This window comes from Eulemur rufifrons, chromosome 21 (genome assembly GCF_041146395.1).
Source record: "Eulemur rufifrons isolate Redbay chromosome 21, OSU_ERuf_1, whole genome shotgun sequence".
NCBI lineage: Eukaryota > Metazoa > Chordata > Mammalia > Primates > Lemuridae > Eulemur > Eulemur rufifrons.
Genome location: NC_091003.1, coordinates 15,048,479 through 15,069,165, shown reverse-complemented (window position 1 = coordinate 15,069,165; position 20,687 = coordinate 15,048,479). Strand labels below are relative to the sequence as shown.

At 44.9% G+C, this 20,687-nt stretch overlaps 2 protein-coding genes across 5 annotated transcripts in view; one reads left to right on the top strand and one right to left on the bottom strand.

The window, feature by feature from the left end:
• Window positions 1–19,960, bottom strand: part of UBE3B (ubiquitin protein ligase E3B) — a 48,529-nt gene extending 28,569 nt beyond the window's left edge. Inside the window, exons 1-13 of one of the 3 annotated variants that reach the window (XM_069497394.1) lie at window positions 19,507–19,960; window positions 17,633–17,637; window positions 16,403–16,503; window positions 14,064–14,245; window positions 13,787–13,907; window positions 12,282–12,341; window positions 11,800–11,904; window positions 9,698–9,794; window positions 8,114–8,199; window positions 6,343–6,425; window positions 2,743–2,848; window positions 2,329–2,449; window positions 797–974 (exon numbers count right to left, since the gene is read on the bottom strand). In XM_069497394.1, coding sequence (XP_069353495.1) covers window positions 797–974; window positions 2,329–2,449; window positions 2,743–2,848; window positions 6,343–6,425; window positions 8,114–8,199; window positions 9,698–9,794; window positions 11,800–11,904; window positions 12,282–12,341; window positions 13,787–13,907; window positions 14,064–14,224 — 1,118 coding nt within the window. In that variant the 5' untranslated portion in view covers window positions 14,225–14,245; window positions 16,403–16,503; window positions 17,633–17,637; window positions 19,507–19,960. Of the gene's footprint in view, window positions 1–796; window positions 975–2,328; window positions 2,450–2,742; window positions 2,849–6,342; window positions 6,426–8,113; window positions 8,200–9,697; window positions 9,795–11,799; window positions 11,905–12,281; window positions 12,342–13,786; window positions 13,908–14,063; window positions 14,246–16,402; window positions 16,506–17,632; window positions 17,638–19,506 lie in introns of all 3 variants that reach the window. The other 2 variants (XM_069497395.1, XM_069497392.1) reach the window with 2 other exon arrangements.
• Window positions 19,961–20,287: 327 nt separating this feature from the next.
• Window positions 20,288–20,687, top strand: part of KCTD10 (potassium channel tetramerization domain containing 10) — a 28,799-nt gene continuing 28,399 nt past the window's right edge. For both annotated transcript variants that reach the window (XM_069497532.1, XM_069497531.1), the window contains exon 1: window positions 20,288–20,337. In XM_069497532.1, coding sequence (XP_069353633.1) covers window positions 20,335–20,337 — 3 coding nt within the window. In that variant the 5' untranslated portion in view covers window positions 20,288–20,334. The remainder of the gene's footprint in view (window positions 20,338–20,687) is intronic.

Below are 20,687 nucleotides of genomic sequence, written 5' to 3'. Positions count from 1 at the left end.
TGCTTCACCCTGCCTCCCAGAGCACCCCATCCTCTTCAGGCTGGGGCGTCACACTGGGCGGCTCATCCTCTGGCAATGGGTCTTTTAATTGGCGAGGACCCAAAGATGTCACTCAGATACAAAGGAAAAAGGAACACGTGCAGGGATTTCCTTCCCTGGCTTTCAGTTTTCTGCCTCGACGGCACCTGCCAGGCAGACACCTGAACCAGAACACAGCTGGGCATCGCAGCTGCTCTAAGTCCAGAGGCCGCGTCGTTCAGCCTCGGGTGCACATTTCAAATCTGTGCCGCTGCCTCGCTTGAACTCTGTTCTTCCAGGCTTGTGGTTCTCATGTGTTTGATTCGTAATTCAAATTGTCTTCATTTATTCTCTACCTCTTAAAAAGGATCTGGGGTGACTTCTATTCCCTTTGACTCATTTGTCTTGTTTTGGCATTTCTGAACAAGGCAGTCTGGTCAATCGATAAAAGTGATAGTAAAGAAGAAAAAATATCCATAGACAAGGCTGACAATTCAATGAGAAGAATAAAATACAAAATAATATGATTTCAATTTTGTAAAAAATGATTGATATTCTATATAGAAAAAGACTAAAAGGACATTCACTCGGTTTATCTTTGGGTAGGAGGATTATGGGCTGGTTTTCATTCTCTTTTGGCCTTATGTATATATAATGAACACATTATTTTTGTGATAAGAAATAGAACAACAGAAGCAGGAAGAAAGAAGGAAGGGGAGACAGTGAGCAGAGAGGCAGGAAGCAGCAGGAAAGACGGTGACTCGTCTCCAGGACTCACCCATAATCCACAGATTGGGAGAACCAGCCGAGGACAGGGTGCCAGTGTGTCAGGTTGGACTTCTTCTGGGACACATACTTTTGACAGTAGCACAGCATCTGGGTGAGCAAACGCACAAACCCATCCATCTCCTCCTCTAACACTCTGGGGCTGAGGGAGCCCAAGTGTAGGAGGTTGCCTGTGAGGAGAGAAGGCCGAGTGTCATGGGCCCAGACAGACACGCTTCGCGCCTCCCAGCCCTGCTGTCTGCCTGGAGCTCAGGCAGCCACGTCGTATGAGCGGGAAGAAATTCCACGTGCACCTTTGGGGCCAGAGGCTGCCATGTGGCGCAGGGTAAGAAACAGGCCGACCTGACTTCAAATCCTGGTTGTGCCACAGACAACCTGCACCATGGCCCTCAACCCACCTCTCAAATTTGTTTCCTCATCCATAAGATTAGAATACTGGTCCCCACTCTCATGTGATTATGTGAATTAACACATCAAATGTCAGGCACACAGAGGTATGTGACATTTAGTTAGCATTACAGTTCAATATTATGTTGATATTTAAAAATCAAGGGTCAGCCAGGTATGGTGGGTCACGCCTGTAATCAATCCTAGCACTCTGAGGGGCCGAGGGGGGAGGATCGCTTGAGGTCAGGAGTTCGAGACTAGCCTGAGCTAGAGTGAGACCCCCGTCTCCAGTAAAAATAGAAAGAAATTAGCTGGGAAACTAAAAATAGAAAAAAATTAGCCAGGCATTGTGGTGCATGCCTGTAATCCCAGCTACTTGGGAGGCTGAGGCAGGAGGATCGCTTGAGCCTAGGAGTTTGAGGTTGCTGTGAGCTGGGCTGACGCCATGGCGCTCCAGCCTGGGCAACAGAGTGAGACTCTTTCTCAAAAAAAAAAAAAAAAAAAAAAAAAGAAGGGTCAACATAAGAAATGACCTTTTGAAGAATATCTGAATGTCCTGGAAATCACTGTTATTCAGCGTTAACCAAAGTTATTTAATATCCTGTGTGTGAAGACTCTTACCATAAATTCCTCTTAAAATTTAGCCCCAAGAAGCTTTTTCTTTCTAAAATAAATTTCTTCCTAACAGGCAATGAGAATTATGTGCCTCCACTTTTTCCAAATGCTTGTGTCCACAAACCCTCTCTTCCCCTACAATAAAGACACTATACAATAGGCAAAGCAGGCGCTACTCTGCTCTAAGCCCCACCCAACTAGTCCCTCCCTTCTCCCTTGAGAAGAGAATTAGCCAGGTAACTCACCACACTTTCATTTTTTTCCTAGGCTGCCAGGAAGCTAAGGGCTAAAATCCAATGTTCATTTATAGTCACTTAACTAGCTTGCCAGCCTGGTATATTTTCAATGTGATTTTTAACTTACATGTCTATTTTAACTCTTTGGATACTTTTTTTTTTTTTAATGTAAGCACTTGCAGTTGTAACTTAAAACAACTTGCGATCTCTAGAAGAGTGTAAAGCAAAACACTCGGGCTTTCCCTCATGGCCAGGACACGACCACATTCCAGCCACGGACACTCACCCATTAGACAGAGTGTATGACATCCTTCCAAACTTTCACATATGTCACGGCATCGGTCTTCGTCTCTTAAAAATATGATGAATTTACGAAGTATATCATGAGATTCTAAAATAGCGAGGCGCTGCAAACAATTGCAGACTGTTAAAGCAGAAACTGACGGGAAGAGTCTCCTGCTACAGTGTGACCTTGGTCACTTGCAGATCACTCCCTACTGATGCAGAACAGGCTACCGATCCCCAAGAGGAAAACGGACAAAGACGAGAACCTGCTCCTTTGGGCTACTAATTTGTTCAGAAGAAAAATCAGGAGAAGGGGTGGGGAATTAGCAGAGAAAACATTTTACTTTCTGATTTCTAAAAAAGAAAAGCAAAAACAGAATGGGTGGTTTTGGGGGAACTCACAGAGCCCGCTTACCTCGGGGGTCACTGTGCTGAGATGAGTCACAAGAGCAGGAACAGACACGACGTGGATGAGGAACGGCCGAAGCAGATTGTCTGAAAATTGTGCAGCAATCACAGGGCTAGACACAGAGAGAGGAGCTTGTTCAGACGGGTCTTCCTTCGTGTGCACCCGGAACAAAAGAATGACCCTATCAATACTCTCAAATCCCGAGAAATTATGCTTCACAAGACGTCTAGGAAAACTAAAGGCTGAAAATGGGGATGTATCATAGGGAAACGGTTAAGTCAGTGACAGTACAGTCATATGATACAAGACTGTGCAGCTATGAAAAATCAGTTTTGTAGTTTTATTGACATGAGAAAATGCTCATGTTATAATACTCTTAAAAAAAAAAAGGCATGATAGAAAACTGTATGCCTGGGAGAGTAGGAAGGGGCTTGTGATGGGGAGGGAGGAAAAAAGGGGGCTTCTGGAGTACTGGTACGATCGATTTCTCAATTGGGTAGTGCTTACCCAGGTATGTTCACTCTGTGGTAACTCACCAATAACTCACAAGCACTCTATCTAAAAATGTACGTAGTATGATATTAACATTTAAAAATATATACATGAACATAAATACGTATAAATTTTTTTTTTTTTTTTTTGAGACAGGGTCACCCAGGCTGGGGTACCGTGGGCAAAATCACAGCTCACTGCAGCCTCGAACTCCTGGGCTCAAGTAATACTCCTGCCTTAGGCTCTTGGGCAGCTAGGACTACAGGCATACACGCCACCATGCCCCGCTAATTTTTAAAAAGTTTTTACGTAGACGAGGGTCTCACTATGTTGCCCAAGGTGGTCTCAAACACCTGGTCTCCCCAAGCGCTGGGATTACAGGTATGAGCCACCACATCCAGCTACATAAAATTTCAGAAAATACTGGGAAGACATTAAAAAATGTTAACAATATATCACTGAGATGTATCTGTACACCACTGTAAAATGGTGCAGGCACTTTGGAAAATAGTTTGGCAACCACTCAATGTATCTCTGATAAATTTTCTTCTTCCTTATACTTTTCTGCTTTATCTTGGTTTTCTATAATAAGCATGTATTACTTCCATAATCAGGAAAAGATAAACATTAAAATAAGATAATGATCTCTATCTCACACCATACACAAAAGTTAACTCAAAACGGATCACAGGCCTAAATGTTAGCTTTTTAACTAAAACCATAAAATTCTTAGAAGAAAACAAAAGAGTAAATATTTGTGACCTTAGGTCAGGCAATGATTTCTTAGATATTACACTAAAAGCACAAGTGACAAAAGGAAAAACAGATAAATTGTACTTCATCAAAATTAAAAACTTTTGTGATTCAAAAGATACCACCGAGAAAGTGAAAAGACAACTCACAGAATGGGAGGAAATATTTGCAACTCATATATCCGATGAGGGACTTGTATCCAGAACATACAAAGAACTCATACAACTCAATAATAAAACACAAAGAACCCAATGAAAAAATGGGCAAGGGATCTAAATAGACATTTCTCCAGAGAAGATATACAAATGGTTAATAAACACATGAAAATATGGTCAACATTATTAGTCACCAGAGAATTACAAATCCTAGGATGGCTATAATCAAAAAGACTTAAGAAGTGTTGGCAAGGATGCAGAGAAGTTGGAAGTTCATACATTTCTGGTGGGAATACAAAATAGTGCAGGCACTTTGGGAAATAGTTTGGCAATTCTTCAAAATGTTAGAGTTACCACATGACCCAGCAATTCTACTCCAAGGACTATACCCAAGAGAAATGAAAACATATGTTCACACCAAAACTTGTACATAAATGATCACAGCAACACTATTCATAACAAAAAGTAGAAACAACTCAAATGTGGTATACCCATACAATGGAATATTATTTGGCCATAAAAAACAATGAAATACTGATTCATGCTACAACATGCATGGACCACAAATGCATTATGCAAAGTGCAAAGAGCCAGTATCAAAAAAACCACATTACATGATTCCATTTATGTGAAATGTCCAGAAAAGGAAAATCCAAAGAGATAGAAAGTAAATCAGTTATTGCCGGGGGTTTTGGGGAGAGGGGAAAGCAGAGTGATTGCCAATAGGTACAAAGTTTCTTTTTAGGCTGATGAAAATGTTCTGGAATTAGATAGTGATGATGGCTGCACAACTCTGAATACACCAAACACCACCAAACCGTACATGTTAAATGACTGAAATGTATAGATGTTACTTATATTCCAATAAAGATGTTATTTAAAAAAACCAGAAGCCATGCAGGAAAAAAAAGATCCTGAGAATAACTTATGGGGGGGAAAATGATTTCTTCCAGCAGATGTGCTCCAATACCAATGAGCAGCTGTGGTGCTGGCATTTAGGCTACCAGAATTCATATCATAAACTTTCACTTCTAAGAGTACCATTTTGGGACAAGAACATTTTATAAGGCTGAAATGCTCAAAATATCAGTGCCTGTGTTAACAACTGTGGCTACTGGTTATTCGAAAGCACAGTCTAGACCAGGGGCCCAAATTTGGTCCACTGTCTCTTTTTGCAAATAAAATTTTACTGGAACACAGCCATGCTCACTTGTTCATGTGCTGTCTGTGATTGCTTTCAGGGCACAATGGCAGAGCAGTTGTGAGACAGGCTGTGTGGGCCACAGAGCTGAAAATGTTTATTATTTGGCCCTTTACAGAAAAAGTTTGCCAAACCATGCTCTAGACCATCACCTTCTGAACAGGTATTCCACGGAAAACAGTTCCGTGGACTATTAAAAGACATGCTCCACCATCCAAAAACAAGGCAGGGTTATTCCATTCCCAGATATGTTTAGACCAACATTGGGTTAAACAAACCCAAGGGTCTTGCTACCACTGCAGGACTTCTCAGAGCTTTCAGCCCCAGAGTGCACTGTGGATTAGCAGAAGAGGGCAGAGCAGGCAGCTTTTACCAAGCTGGTTTGACCATGACACCGCCTCTGCTAGGAGCTCTTACTAACATCTCCCCAGGTCAGTGTTCCCCTCAACAGTTTAAGAATGTTCTGGACCCATTAACAAGCACAGTTTTTTATATTTGGCAGTTCTCAGAATTACAGGTACAATTTCTACAAGGAAATATTTAGCTTCTTATGTACTTTATTTCTCCACACTAAGTGAAGGCAAATATCACATCCTCGGGAAGCCTCCATAGTCTAACACTTTACGCCTGTGCTTATAACACTATTCCCTTAATCCTTTTACCCTGCCCTTTGCTGGGCCTCCTCCAGCTCTTAAGTGCCCTTTATTTTATCAATTAAAACCTCTAAAAGAAAAATGATTGCATCTTGGCCACTGCCAGAATGAAAGTAATTCCTTTTAAATAGCGTCATGCCACAGATCACACTGCAAAAATATTCAAGGTTACAGGCTGAGGACTAAGGAGACGTTGGAGCAGTCACAAATGCGTCACTTTCACTAAGAACAATACTTCCTGTAAATTCTGACAAAATGGGCAAGTCCACACCTGATGCCAGTAAAAGAGAAAGGAAAACCAAGACTAGGAAGCACTCAGAAACATGCCAACACCTCGCCTGTGCTTTCTTACCGCAATGCCAGAGAAAAGGCCGCCGTTAAAGTGCCTTTGGACAGACAAGGACGGGGTCTTGCCAGGCCACGGGTCAACAATACCTGAAAAGAACATTTGAACTGGTCAGGGGCTGACACCAACTTTATATTCATTTGTACATAAAAAAGAAGCAAAAAAAGTAAAATGAGTGCTTCAGGTAAAAAAAGTGTATTGGAATTTTTCTTTTTTTTTTTTTTTTGAGACAGAGTGTCGCTTTGTTGCCCTGGCTAGAGTGAGTGCCGTGGCGTCAGCCTAGCTCACAGCAACCTCAAACTCCTGGGTTTAAGCAATCCTACTGCCTCAGCCTCCCGAGTAGCTGGGACTACACGCATGTGCCACCATGCCCGGCTAATTTTTTCTATATATATTTTAATTGGCCAGATAATTTCTTTCTATTTTTAGTGGAGACGGGGTCTCGCTCTTGCTCAGGCTGGTCTCGAACTCCTGACCTCGAGCGATCCACCCGCCTCGGCCTCCCAGAGTGCTAGGATTACAGGCGTGAGCCACTGCACCCGGCCATGTATTGGAATGTTTTTAAAAAGGAAAGGACAAAACATATTGGGTATGGAGGTTCATCCTACCATTCTCTTCCTATTTTAAATATTATGTTAAAATTTTTAAATAATAAAGTTATTAACAAAAAAATTAACAGCTAATAAAAAGAACAGACTTCAAACTTCAAGATACCATATTATTTTAGGAGCAGGCCAGTGACAGTGTCAAGTAGACGCTCCCTCTGCTGAGAGAAACTGTTGACGATGCCACCTTTTGCCATCGCGCCACCTCACAGGGGAAAATGAAACCCAATCAGAAAGTGGCCCTCACGATGCCAGGTAGAAAGAAGGGCTAACTCAAGATTGCTTCTCAGTCTCCTTCACGCTGGAGCTTGACCCATTCCTTCTCTGGAATGTACCATGTACCACGCTTTAATAAACTTTGGCACTTTGCTTGCTTGCAAAAAAAAAAATTACTTCTCAAACTCAAGAATTCCACAGTCACGTATCACTGAACAACAGGGGTATGTTCTGAGAAATGCATTGTTAGGTGGTTCTTGTCACTGTGCAAACATCATGGAGCGTCCTACATAAACCTCGACGGTATAGCCCACAACACACCTAGGCTACACGGTGTGACCTATTGCTAAGCTAAAAACCTATTCAGCATGTTGCCGCACCGAATACTGCATGCAATTATAATGCAGTGGAAAGCATTTGTGTACCTAAACATATCTAAACATAGAAAAGGCACAGTAAAAATATGGTATGATAACGTTAAGGGACCACCGTTGCATATGTGGTCCGTCACTGATGGAAATGTCATTATGTGGCACGACTGCACTTTTAAATAGCAATTAGGCTTCTGACAATTTCCTGGAGGTACGAAGTGGCCACAGTAAAATGCAGAATGGACAGAGGCTGTTTTAGGACACAGAGCTAGAACACTAGCCAAGAAGGAACCTGAGGGAACAAGCCCTGAGGCCTCCTCCCCCAGTTTAAATTTCTAGAGACTGGATTACCCTTATAGTCAAAGCTGCAGAGCGTTAGAGGGATCCCAGTGCCACTGTCCTCCTTTACCTGACCCATAACTGACCCCAGCCATGGGGAGGGAGGAGAGGACACTGAGATCAAACACTTCCTGGGAAAAGTGTTTCAGGGAGGGGGTCACCAGATATGCCGAAACCAAATGCAAAAATCCAAGTTCAGGTGTTGGAGAGTGGGGAGGTCACATATTGGGGAATTGGGTCACAGACCTGCATCACAGAATAAAATCCACGCTGGTTGAGATGTCCCATGATGTTTGCACAAATGTGGTTCATGGCTGGTCGAAGATTCTCACCTAAATGAAGAAAAGAGTTTGAGAAAAAAATTTCTTGCCATAATGTGACCTGTTCATGTGGGACAGAAAATGACATCTCAGGCCCAAGGCGGCAAGAAAATGAGATACTCCCTGGCTTGCCTTCCTTTTCCCTTAGGTCTAGAACCAGAGTACCAGGAGGTTCTGCCTATCTGGAATTCTCTCTCCTGGAAGGCCTGGCTCAGGTGTTGTCTCTCGGGTGATGGGTCCTACTGTTCCCCTGGCCTCTGGCTCCTACAGCACCTTTCTAACTCCCTCCTAGAGCCTGGAACTTTCTGCTCTCTGTGGTTGCCTCTCTCCCCACCGGGACATGAGCTTCCTGGCAGGGCCTGGAACTCAGCAACTTTCAGAGTCCAGAATAATGCCTAAAATAAATCTTTCTCGCTGACCTGGAGCCTTGGCACATGCAGTTTCCCCTGTCACAGTTTCATCCTTCCTCTTCGCTCTGTGAACTCTAACTCTCTCTAGCTCTTAGTTCAGACTTCACTTCTTCAGGAAAGCCTCCGCCATCCCACTGAACTGTATCGTTTCTCTTGTATTCTTCCTTCTGAGCACTGACCACAATAATGTCATTTTATATTAATATATATACAAGTGACTTCCATCTAATGTTTGTTTCCCCCAGCAGACTCTAAGTTCTGTGAGGAAGGGAGTGACTTTTCTGTTTTGCTCATCACTGCACCTCCAGTGCCGAGCATGGTGCCTGGCACATAGTAGCTATTTGATGAATGAATGAAATGACTGTATGAAACACATAAGGTCAAGGACGCTTTTCAGGGAAGGAGGCAGCTTCACAATGCAAATTTTATGGGCAAAATAGAATTATTTGCTACCTAATGATTTTTCCAAATGAAATGGCATGGCCTAAGTGAATGTTATCACTCGGAGGCTGAGGCACTCTGGGAGCTATAAAAAACAGAGAGCAGAACCATGCCTTTAAACGTAAATTCAAAGAAGGGGAAAATGTAACACATGATATTGGATGTATTCTGGAGAATACAATGCAGTCTGATGGGATGTGCTCAAGACATCTTCATCTGTCTGTCTCAGGGCCTTCCCTGAGGTTTGTGGTGGCAAAAGTGCTTTTTATGAAGGAGAAAAGGTGGCCAGGTGCCGTAGCTCACACCTGTAATCCTAGCACTCTAGGAGGCCGAGGTGGGAGGATTGCTTGGGCTCAGGAGTTCAACACCAGCCTGAGTAAGAGTGAGACCCTGTCTCTATTAAAAATAAAAAAAAAAATTAGCTGGGCGTGGTGGTGCATGGCTGTAGTCCCAGCTACTTGGGAGGCTGAGGCAGGAGGATGGACCACTTGAGCCCAGGAGTTTGAGGTTGCAGCGAGCTATGATGACACCACTGCACTCTAGCCCGGGCAACAAAAGCGAGAATCCGTTTCAAAAAAAAAAAAAAAAAAGGAGTGAAGGTCCCCCAAGCTCTCTATGAAATGCCAGTTAGGAAAGATTTTAAGACAAGTCCCACAGACCTTTTCCCCGGAGAATTTTCCATGTTGAAGTGTCTGTGAAAGTGACAAGCATCGTGAGGTACAGTGTGATGAGTCGGGAGTCTTGTAAGATTTCAGGCTGGAAACAGTAAGAGAGTTCATTAACACAGACGTCCTCTGATTCAGATAGTGAAGCATCCATTTTCCAACCGTTCCTAAGTGCACTCAGACTGGAATCAATGAGTCAGAAATATGATTCTTTATCTTTTTTTTTCCTCAGGGAATGATCACTTTAGGAGTTAAAAGATAAGAATTTTGGGATGCCACTACTTGACCATGGAATCAAATACTCCTGGGAAGGGAGAATCAAGAATTCTCGGAAAACAAGATGACCAGGGCCGGCACGCTGTATGTACATGTGTCTGTGTATCTGAACTCTGCAGCAAACAGAGCAGAAATGCAAGTGGGCTCAGACTTCTGGCTTCACCACTTACTAGCTGTGTGATCTTGGGCAAGTTTCTTAACCTCTCTGTGCCTTGGTTTCCCTATCTGTTGACCAGGAATAGTAACATTGCTTTCCTCAAAGGATTGTCATGAGGAACAGATTAATGCATACGAAGCACCAAGAACAGGACCTGGCACACAGATAACTCCACGTAATGTTGGCTTTTGTTATAATTATGGTAGTTCATGTTATAATTATGATTGTTTTGCAAGAGTTAGTTGGGCAAAAGGCCTGACTGCTTTCTAGGCTCAGAGACCCTACAGCATGTGCACCTGGAAGGAACCCTGGAGACCACTGAGTTTAAACCCCTAAGCTCACAGAGAACAAGAGAGGGGAAGTGACTTGTTCAAGGCTGCGTGGGAAATCAGCAGCAAAATTAGCACTAAATTTCAGATATTCCTTGCTCCAGATCCAGTGCTCTTTTCTCCTAATGTCTGTTTCTCCACATAAATTTTTTTTTTTATTTTTTCAAAATAGAAGAGCCTCTTCTCAAAGAGAAATCTGTTGTGGAATATAGATACAGAAATCAGATAAAACAGGACCGGTCTGGCTCTAGTTAAGGTAGGGGGATAACCTGTCCGCTTGGCCCTAAAGCACTTTGGTAGAATCCCAGGGCTCCCAGGCACAGGTGTAGAGACCACTGCTCTGAGCCATAACCCTCACCTGACAAGTCAGCCGTGGCCTGTCGCTGGCTGGCTGCCGTGGCTGGGTCGTGGCCAAGAGCCATTCATGAGCACCCCACGAGGAATGGCTGGGACTGGATTGCTGGGGGCTCTGGGGGTCATTCCCTCCATCACTCAGCTGCTACCTCGGTCCTTGCCAAGCCTCCGTCCCTGAACCCTGTCCCTCCCTATGTGCAAAGTGCAAGTGGCTGCTGTTTGTGTCTGCTCCCACCTTTGTCTGTCTTCTCAGAACACAGGGCGGGCACAGGACGAGCCTGGACCAGTGTCAGTATCCCAACCCTCTCGCCACCGTAATGGTTCAGAGATGAGCCCAGGATTCCATCGGGCCTTTAAGAACGCTCCTGGATTTTTGAATTAAAGAGGGGGATTTCCCTTTTCTCTTTTGTCAAGACAGAGTAAGAATGTGAGCTCAGAACTGTTGGCTGCCACAATTACAGTAGGGGAGGACAAGGTGACCCCAAAAGGGAGCAGACACGACAGAAAAGAATGAGGAAGAATGGAGAAGCCCCCGGCTCTAGTCATCCCCAGATGCCACGTTACACAACATATTCTATGATAAAATGTTCTCAGTCTTGCTTAGCCTGTACGTGTGACTAGCTGTGGTCACGCTGGGTTTCTGTATGTGTAACAAGAAGCCTGACTAGTACCGACCATAAAGTGTTCAGTACATCAAATAAACGGGAAGGAAGACGACAGATTCCCTAGCACGGAGGCTGCGGCAAGTGCAGTCCGTGTTCAACATGTTGCACACCAAGGAAGGGCTCATACTCAAAACAGCATCAAACTTCCTCTCTCTCAGAACAAGGGCTCTTTGCCAGACTCTGACTGATAGATCTCCAAAGGTATAACCTGTGAGCCTATCAGGGAATGACAGAGACTCTGGAAATATAGACTAAAGGCCCCAGATGAGAAAGAAATATATATATATATATACACCTATTTTTTTTTTTTTTTACCTTGAGCTGCTCAAGAAGCTCACAGCAATACCATAGAATGGCCTTGATCTGTTTGATCCACAGGAAGGTGAGATCCTTAGAAAGAGCCAGGGACACATACCACACCTGCAGTGGGAAAAAGGAGAAGGTCATGGGCAGGTAGAGCACACTGTATATGCCCTAACTCCTGGAACTGGGCTTATGAGCTCGGTCCAGCGCCAGGTAAGGCAGTGGGATGAAGGGATGAATACGCAGCAAACAAGGCTTAATACTAAGCCCAAAGGTAAAACAGCCTAGCAAGGGAATTTACCATCCTGTGTGAGAGGCAGGAGCAGAACACAGCCTCCTGGATCAGGAGACTAAGGAACCATCTGTACTGTGTTAATGCTTTCCACCCATTACATATGTATAAATGAGTCCTGACATCCAACAGGAACTTTCAGAGCCCGATAGGCCGGCTGTTAAGAGCTTGTGGGGGACCTTCCAGCTCCCGTCCCACTCACCTTAGGTTCGTTCTCAGCATCCATGCTGCTCAGGATGCTGCGGCACAACTTTTCCAATCTCTACGAAGAGACAGAATGGGGGTTATAAGTTCCAGCAACTCATCTGACAGTGGGGAAGGGAAGGGAGCAAACATTCCGTGGGCACCTGGCGAGTGCAGGGATTATGCCAGGTGATTCACGCACGATCATATTCAATGCCTTCTTACAGACGTGGAAACTGAGCATCAGAAAGGCGAAAGAAGGGTTCTCAAACTGGGGGCCCACAGGCTGGATGAACCCTACAGATACGTTTTAGAAATTGGCGTATTTCACATAAAAGTCCAGATTGGGGCTTCTTATGAAAAGTAAAATCAATCTGGCACACTGGGCTTGGATTCCTGCTGTCTAGCTGCTGTCTCCTAAACTGTGCTCCTCTCTTGGCCATTTTGCAAGCGCCACAGATACTGACTTTTGTCTCACTGACATCAGCCAGACTGCTGTATCATCGCGTTTACCCCGAAATGGCAAAAGGAAGAAAACTGGAAACTAGAAAACAGGTTTACATTTTGGCTATACCAGTCCTGGATCCACCCTTAAAAGCAGCGTGATACCGGTGGCCCTACCACACTGAGCTGCAGTTTCCTCCTCTGTACGATGAGGGTCACTTCCCCCAAACTGTCTGTCCTCAGCTACGTCCTCATCCAGATATTCACCGCCTGCACACCCCTCCCTCTCCCGCTGGGCTGAGAGCTCCATGAGGATAGAGACCTTGCCTATCTGGTTTCCTTCCGGAGCCCCAGTGCCTGGGAGAGGGTTGGCACCGTGTGAGGCTGAGCGATAACAAACGTATAACAGCTGGCAACGTGGAGACACGCCTCAGTGGTATGGTTTATGCTATGACAGATAACTAGCTTTCCTGGAATTGTATTTTCCAGACTGATCATTCTAATCCCAGAGGTGCACACTGGCATGTTTGGTTTGGTTTGGTTTGCAAGATAGAAAGCAAATTTCAAATGAGTCGCCAACTTTTACAAATTAGAACATGGACCATAACGACCCAGATCTCCAGCATCTCTTTAAAAAATTTTTTTAAAAATCAGAGTATGGGTCCACCACCAGCTGGGACCAAGTAGCCGCTGCTCCCTTTGGATGGGGCGACCCACAGACCCTGTCACTCCCCTTGATGTCCTCACCATTGGTGTATGTCAGTTACCGTTTATTATGATTCATATGTTGTATTTTGTTTTGTCCCATAGACAGCTTCTTTCACTCATTCCCCTAACCTGCCTGGCTCTTGTATGCACCTGAGTCCAACTCGTACTTGTAATGGGCAATGTGAAAAGATTCTCAGAAGCACTGGGCATAATCCCTCCACAATCCGTCCCAAGAAAACAAAAGGGACAGACGTGGGGGTGACAGTACCTACCTCATAGAATTGCTATAAGAACAAAATGAGTTAATATTTATAAAATACTTACAAAAAGACCTGGCAGATGGATGTACTATGTATGTTGTTATTATTTTACCTCATTATCCTCTTTCATTTTGAATAAAAACAGCAGTTTCCTGGCAATCTTAAAAATACAAAGTGCGCTTCTTTTATTGGACCCAGAATCATCTGTTTTAAAAAACTCATCAATCTCTCTCCTAGGGAGGGAAAGGTAAAAAAAAAAAAAAAAAAAAGACATTGTTAATTAAGAACTTGTAGCACCTGGAAAGCTTTTCAAGCCCTCTAAGAGAAAAATCTGTTTTCTATTAATTGGGAGCTAGAGAAAAACGCGCTGGGGAGATCCCGGCACCCACCTGACGTCTCTCTGCAGTCGCCTCCGACAGAGGAAACTCCGGACGTGGGCCTGAATCTCCAGAGCTGCCCGCTCCCGCTCCTTTTGCACGAGCCTTTCTTCTCGCGCCTGCCGGGCCCTATCGATGAACCACGCTCTCGACGTCTGAGATACGGTGAACATGTTTGCAAACTTGCACAAACCCTGCAATGACAACGGGTGAGTAGCCTTTGCAGATCGTTGTATGAAAATCACACATAGAAAGGGGCCCAAGAGCAAAGCGTGGGCAGGGGCCTGGGTAGCAGCAGAGAGATACTAAGGACCCTCCTGCACCCTCCAAGGTGCTAACAGCTCTCCTGGCCCAAGTCTCAACTTCCTACTGGCTCCTTTCATATAACTCACCAAGACCGGGGATGTTATATCCTGTATTACATAATTACGTCTTTTTAAAAGAAATTTAAAAACCTTTTTTTTAGGCCGGGCGCGGTGGCTCACGCCTGTAATCCTAGCACTCTGGGAGGCCGAGGCAGGTGGATCGCTTGGGGTCAGGAGTTCGAGACCAGCCTGAGCAAGAGCAAGACCCCCGTCTCTACTAAAAATAGAAAGAAATTATCTGGCCAACTATATATACATATATAGAAAAAATTAGCCAGGCATGGTGGCACATGCCTGTAGTCCCAGCTACTCGGGAGGCTGAGGCAGGAGGATCGCTTAAGCCCAGGAGTTTGAGGTTGCTGTGAGCTAGGCTGACGCCACAGCACTCACTCTAGCCTGGGCGACAGAGCGAGACTCTGTCTCAAAAAAAAACACCTTTTTTTTAGAGACAGGGTCTTGCTCTGTCGCCCAGGCTGGAGTGCAGTGGCATGATCATAGCTCACTGCAGCCTCCTGCCTCAGCCTCCCAAGTAGCTGGGACTACAGGGGCATGCCACCACACCCAGCTGATCTTTTTTAAAAAAATTTTTGTGGAGATGAATTCACAGTATATTACCCAAGCTGGTCTTGAACTCTTGGCCTTAAGTGATCCTCCCACCTCAGCGTCCCAGAGTGCTAGGATTATAGGCACAAGTTACTGTGCCCAGGCTAATTTTGTCTTCTTACGAGAAAGGCACACACAGGTGTAACAAATGAACAAAGCACGAATCAATCCTACCGATAAAGCTCTGATTCACATGTTCCCAAATATCTGAATTTTCTGGAGTCTTCCACAGTATTTGGGAAGTCAGCATCGAGCAGTTAATTTGTATTTTGTCAAGTATGGACTTGCGGAAAAAATGAAATATGATTACTACTACCCTTATTTTTATTCATCTACTCAATAAATATTTACAGGTGCCTACTTTGTGCCCAGCACAAAACAAAAGGGGGGCCATTTAACCTGAACAAAGCAAAAGGTACGCAATTCAGAATGCAAGACAGGCCATTAAATTGAATGTGTTTGGTTTTATGTATAACCTATTCCATTGTCCTTACTGTTCCCATCCTGCCAAGGACGGATGAAGACTTTATAGCAGAACTGCTCCTGTCCACTGAGAGACACTTTTCTGGAGAGAGGCACTAAATTATACAGCACATTTTTATCTAAATCATTGGCAACTGTCTTTTCCCAAAGGGATGGCTTTGGCTGGCAGCCTAGAGCACACAAGCACTGATCGATGGAGCCTCTCATACTTGGTTGATTTCTTTAGATGCCTGATAACTTCAGCATTCTATGAAAAATGCACAATCAGCCCAGCTGACAAAAACACTGAAATGGATTATTCAGAAATCCAGACTTCTGGTAAACAATCTCTTTACCAGGTTGAAACATCATCCTGAATAAAACGTTTGTGCTAGGCTCCTGCCACATGAAGTTATTAAGGACCTCTGTGGCCCCTTCTCAGAAATGATTCACACCTGTCAAATATTAGGGCTTTGCCAACACGTGGGTCTAGCATCAGTACTTGTTGAAACAAATTAACAGAGCCCACCTGACCACAGAAGGGAGGGTAAACAGATTGGAGAGAACCAGATGCAATGACTCACGCTTGCAATCCCAGCAACTCGGGAGGCTGAGGCCAGGAGTGCAAGAACAGCCTGGGCAACATAGCAAGACCCCCATCTCTAAAAGACTAAGAAAAAATTAGCTGGGTGTGGTGGTGCATGTCTGTAGTCCCAGGTACTTGGGAGGCTGAGGTGGGAGGATTGCTTGAGCTTAGCAGTTGGAGGCTGCAGTGAGCTATAACTGTGCCACTGCACTCCAACTAGGGTGACAAAGTGAGACTCCATCTCTAAAAAAACAAAAAGATTGGAGAGAAAAAGGTAGTGGTCTTCTGAACCATTCACTCTTTTGACCCCAGGAGTGGAAGTCTGGAGAGCTCACCTGAGGACCTGCCTGTGTTGCACAAATGCCAGGTAACCATTAGTGATCTTGTGCAGGACTCACAGCTGAAGACAGCTTCTCACTTTAGAGGAGCTTGTTATGTCTGGCAGAAGCAGAAGAAAAAATTCCAGATTTAGTGTTAAGTTTTATAGGTGTGGTATCACATATCTTCCCCTTTGAGTAAAGGTAATAAATACAATGCCAATTGCTTTTTATAAAAACGCCACTTGGGGGATACTCTTTAGTGTCTGGTCTAAACCTTAGACTGTATCTCCTCAGTCCTAGAAGTTTAAAAGGCATAGGTTGGGCCGGGCGTGGTGGCTCACGCCTGTAATCCTAGCACTCTGGGAGGCCGAGGTGGGCGGATCGTTTGAGCTCAGGAGTTCGAGACCAGCCTGAGCAAGAGCGAGACCCCATCTCTACTAAAAATAGAAAGAAATTATATGGACAGCTAAAAATATATATAGAAAAAATTAGCCGGGCATGGTGGCGCATGCCTGTAGTCCCAGCTACTCGGGAGGCTGAGACAGGAGGATCGCTTGAGTTCAGGAGTTTGAGGTTGCTGTGAGCTAGGCTGATGCCACGGCACTCACTCTAGCCTGGGCAACAGAGTGAGACTCTGTCTCAAAAAAAAAAAAAAAAAAAAAAAAAAGGCATAGGTTGAAAATAATCTCAAAGAAGTTGTCTGAATTAAAGCTGTGTTGGTAAGGAAAAATAAAACTTACAGGTGATGGAATGTTAAAAAGCCATTGAAAACTATGTTTGACATTTTTAACGATATGGAAAAATGTGTATGCCTTAGAAGTGAAAAAAAGGGGCTGCCTGTGAACCAATATGATCCCAACTACCTAATGGAAAAGAAAAATGCATGTGCACAAATCGATACAAAACTGAGATGAAATATACCAACATGGCAAAAATGGTTGTTTTGAGATAGTGAAATTGTGGGACATTTTCCTTAACTGGTCTCTATTTTCTAAATTTTCCCCAAAAAGCACAATGGTGAAGCAGCACAGCACGGTAACAGGTACATAGGCTTTGGAGTCAGAGCTAAAGCCAGTCTCTAGCTCTGACACATACGGAGAGAGTCTCCGTCTATCTCCATCTGTTAATCAGCTTAGAGGCTGTTCATGAGGACTAAAGTAAGATGATGAGATCAAGTACGTACAGGCGTGCTGATAGCACACAGTCAATAAGTCTAACTGATGTATTATTTTTATAGACAAAAATTTTTTCTAAAAAAAACACTATTCAGCAGAGGCTCCCATCTGTATAGGTACTGAGGTTCTTCAGGTAGGAAATAATGCTGGTACCCTGACATTCCTTACTCATTACATTTTTTCCTATCCTGGAGGTCACTAAGATTCATAAGTCCTCTCCGTGAAGCTGTAGAACCCCTGGCCCTGTTGTTTTGACTAGGTAATAGCTTCAAGCTCCTGAGAGCTGCAAAACAGCAGGGCCTAAGCCATGCACACAGTGATATGCTCTCTCCATAACATGTAGACAGTCCCTCATTGTCAGGGGCTACACAGGGATCACGAAAAGATGGAAAAACAAAGTTGCATGCAAACTGTGCCCAAGTACCTGTAACAGTATCTCAAAACTTTCACTTCTCCCAGGGGGCCTCCCAGGATAAGATCTCATCTTTAAGATTATCATCCTCTCAGCAATGTTTTTTGTTGGTTTCTGTTTATACCACGTAGTAGCCTATGCTCTGCAGTTTTTCTCATTCTTTTCTACATATCTCCTCCACTTGCACAGTGTGTATTTCAGTTAAAACACATAAACAAGTATTAAGTACTCATTCTGCTAAATGCCATGAAGAATCAAAGAAAAGGCTGTGTGTAGCAGAAAAAGCCTTGGATCAGAGAAAGTAGCCCTTGGGTTCTTTCCAGTCCTGATTGTACCTGTCATTTAGCCAAGCTACTTATCATCCTCTCTAGACCTCAGTTTCCTTACCTATAAATTAACGATAATAATAGTACGTACATTCTAGGGTTGCTAAAAGGATTAAAGGAAACATTTACCCTTCTTGTACCTCAATTTAGTCCTCACAACACTGTGATTAACATTATGGGAAAATATTAATAAGGGATATCTGAAAGCATATAGCATGTGAGTGAGCTTTACTGTATTGTCCTTTAAGAAGCTTATAATCCAATTAGGGGAATAAGAATTATAGGTAGAACTAAGGTAAGAAAACAAGAGGTTGGCGATAACCAACATCATTTGAAAAGGAAAATAAGTTGAGTCCCCACTAGGTGTTAAGTCCTAAGTGATCTCATTTAATGACTGAGACCACTTACTATCTCCTCTAGTCCAATTTAGACCATTAGTAAGTGGCAGAGTCAAGATTTTTAATACTAACAGACAGGATTCAGACTCCTCTTCACCCCTATGTTCCCATGAGACCTCAAAATCAGTCTCTCCTGGATGAGGCCAACTTCATAGAGAATTACAAAAGCACACAACAGTCCAGAGAGTATTCTCCAAAGGTAAAGCGACATAAATGCCAACTGCTGACTGAGCCCAAGAGGATTCCTCTGGTACAGTGGGAAGAGGTGGGCCGCCAGGTTTAATGACCACAACCGTTTAAGGGTACAGCATGTGTTAGATACTGTACAGACACTTTACCTTTTCAACAGCTCTACCAAGTCTCAATCGTCTACGTTTTGTTTAAAGAATAGGCAACAGGACTTGGACTGTAATAACAGCTATCATTTATTGAAAGCTACAGCCTATCTAGGTGGGTGCTATTATCAATCCCATCTTCACATGGGGAAAATGAAATGTAGAGACAGGACTTGTTGGAGGTCGCTGCCTCCTGAATTTGAACCCACGTCGAACTCCAAAGCAATTATTTATTGGTAATTAAAAGAGACAAGATCCAGGGCTCTCCTATCCACAGAACGGTAAAGCAAAGAGGAGCTGAGAATGCAAGGCTGTCCGTGGGGCTAAACTGGAGTCAAATTACGACCAAATTTTTCTTTATTCAGGGCTGAGTGTCAGAGTACTAAAACGTATACAACACCCTCTGTGAAACCAGCTAATTACTCCATTTTACAGAGGAGGAAACTTAGGCTCAGAGAGGTGAGGGAACTCACCCAAGGTCACACAGCGAGCGAATAGGATTAGAACTCCAGTTTGGGTGACTCCTGAGGCTCGGTGTCTTTCCTCGGCATCAACAACCACAATAATAAATCCTTTGCGCCCAGCATGAGTCCGTTTGTAAAGGCCTATCGCCCCAAGGCCGAGAAGAAGTGGAAGGGGCAACGGAGAGATCCCCTGGAGCACGAAGACCAGCCCCCCAGCACCCGCCCCTCCGACCTGGCCAGGAGGGACTCGGCCCCAGAGCCACCTCCTTCAAAGTCCCTGGCCCCACCGCCCGGAGAACAGACGACCCTGTTTCCACTCGCTACCGCAGGCTGTAGACCTTTATCTGCTCGAGGCCCCAGTACTCGGAGTCGGGGCCGCAGCTGCAGCCGTCTCAGCCCAAAACCCCCGAGCAGACCCGGGGCAGCGGCTGAAGCCCGGCCACCATCTTGCCACGGGGTGTTCACTCTCAGAACTCCGCTTGGAAGCAAGCCTCTAGTTCTGGGAAACGACAGTTCCGTAGGGTTTCTTCGCCCGGGAAGGAAAATTTCCCTGCACCATGTTCCCCCTCTGGCAGCTAAAAAAGCGGAGAAAAATAAGTGCCTGATCCAGCCGAGAGCAGCTGGAAACCACCCTGGCCGGGGAGGTTGGAAGGAAAGCAGCCCATACCTACGAGCACAGCGGATGCTTTAGACACGGACCCTCTGCGGGGCGGAAGTGGGGGTGTAGGCAGCGGAAGTTCCCGCCCTGACTCCGCCTCCGTCCCCGGCTCGCGTGAGCTGGGTGTTTCCTGCCTCTTTCAGTCCGGGTTTGGAGACTCCGGCGTCCTCCGACTTTTCATGGTAAGGAGGGCGGTGCCCACCGGCGGGGGGCTCTGGGCGGCCGAGGGAGCTGGGCAGCAGCAGAGTATAAGGGGAAGGGACCGGAAGGAGGGGGTACGTTGAGGGGCAGTCGCGATAGTGGAGAGGCAATTGGGGGATTGGATGGGGGCGAGGCCGGGGGTGGGGGAAGGGCTTTGGGTGGAGAACGTGGGGCGGGGGGGGGGGGGGGTGTCCCTGACAGTTGGGAGTCCGGGAAAGGACATTTGGGCGTCCGGGAAAGGACATTTGGGCTTGGGGAGTAGATTTGAGTGTGGGTGAGTGGGAGGTCCCTGAGTCTTGCGTGCTTGTTGGAGATAGCAGTTGGTGATTAT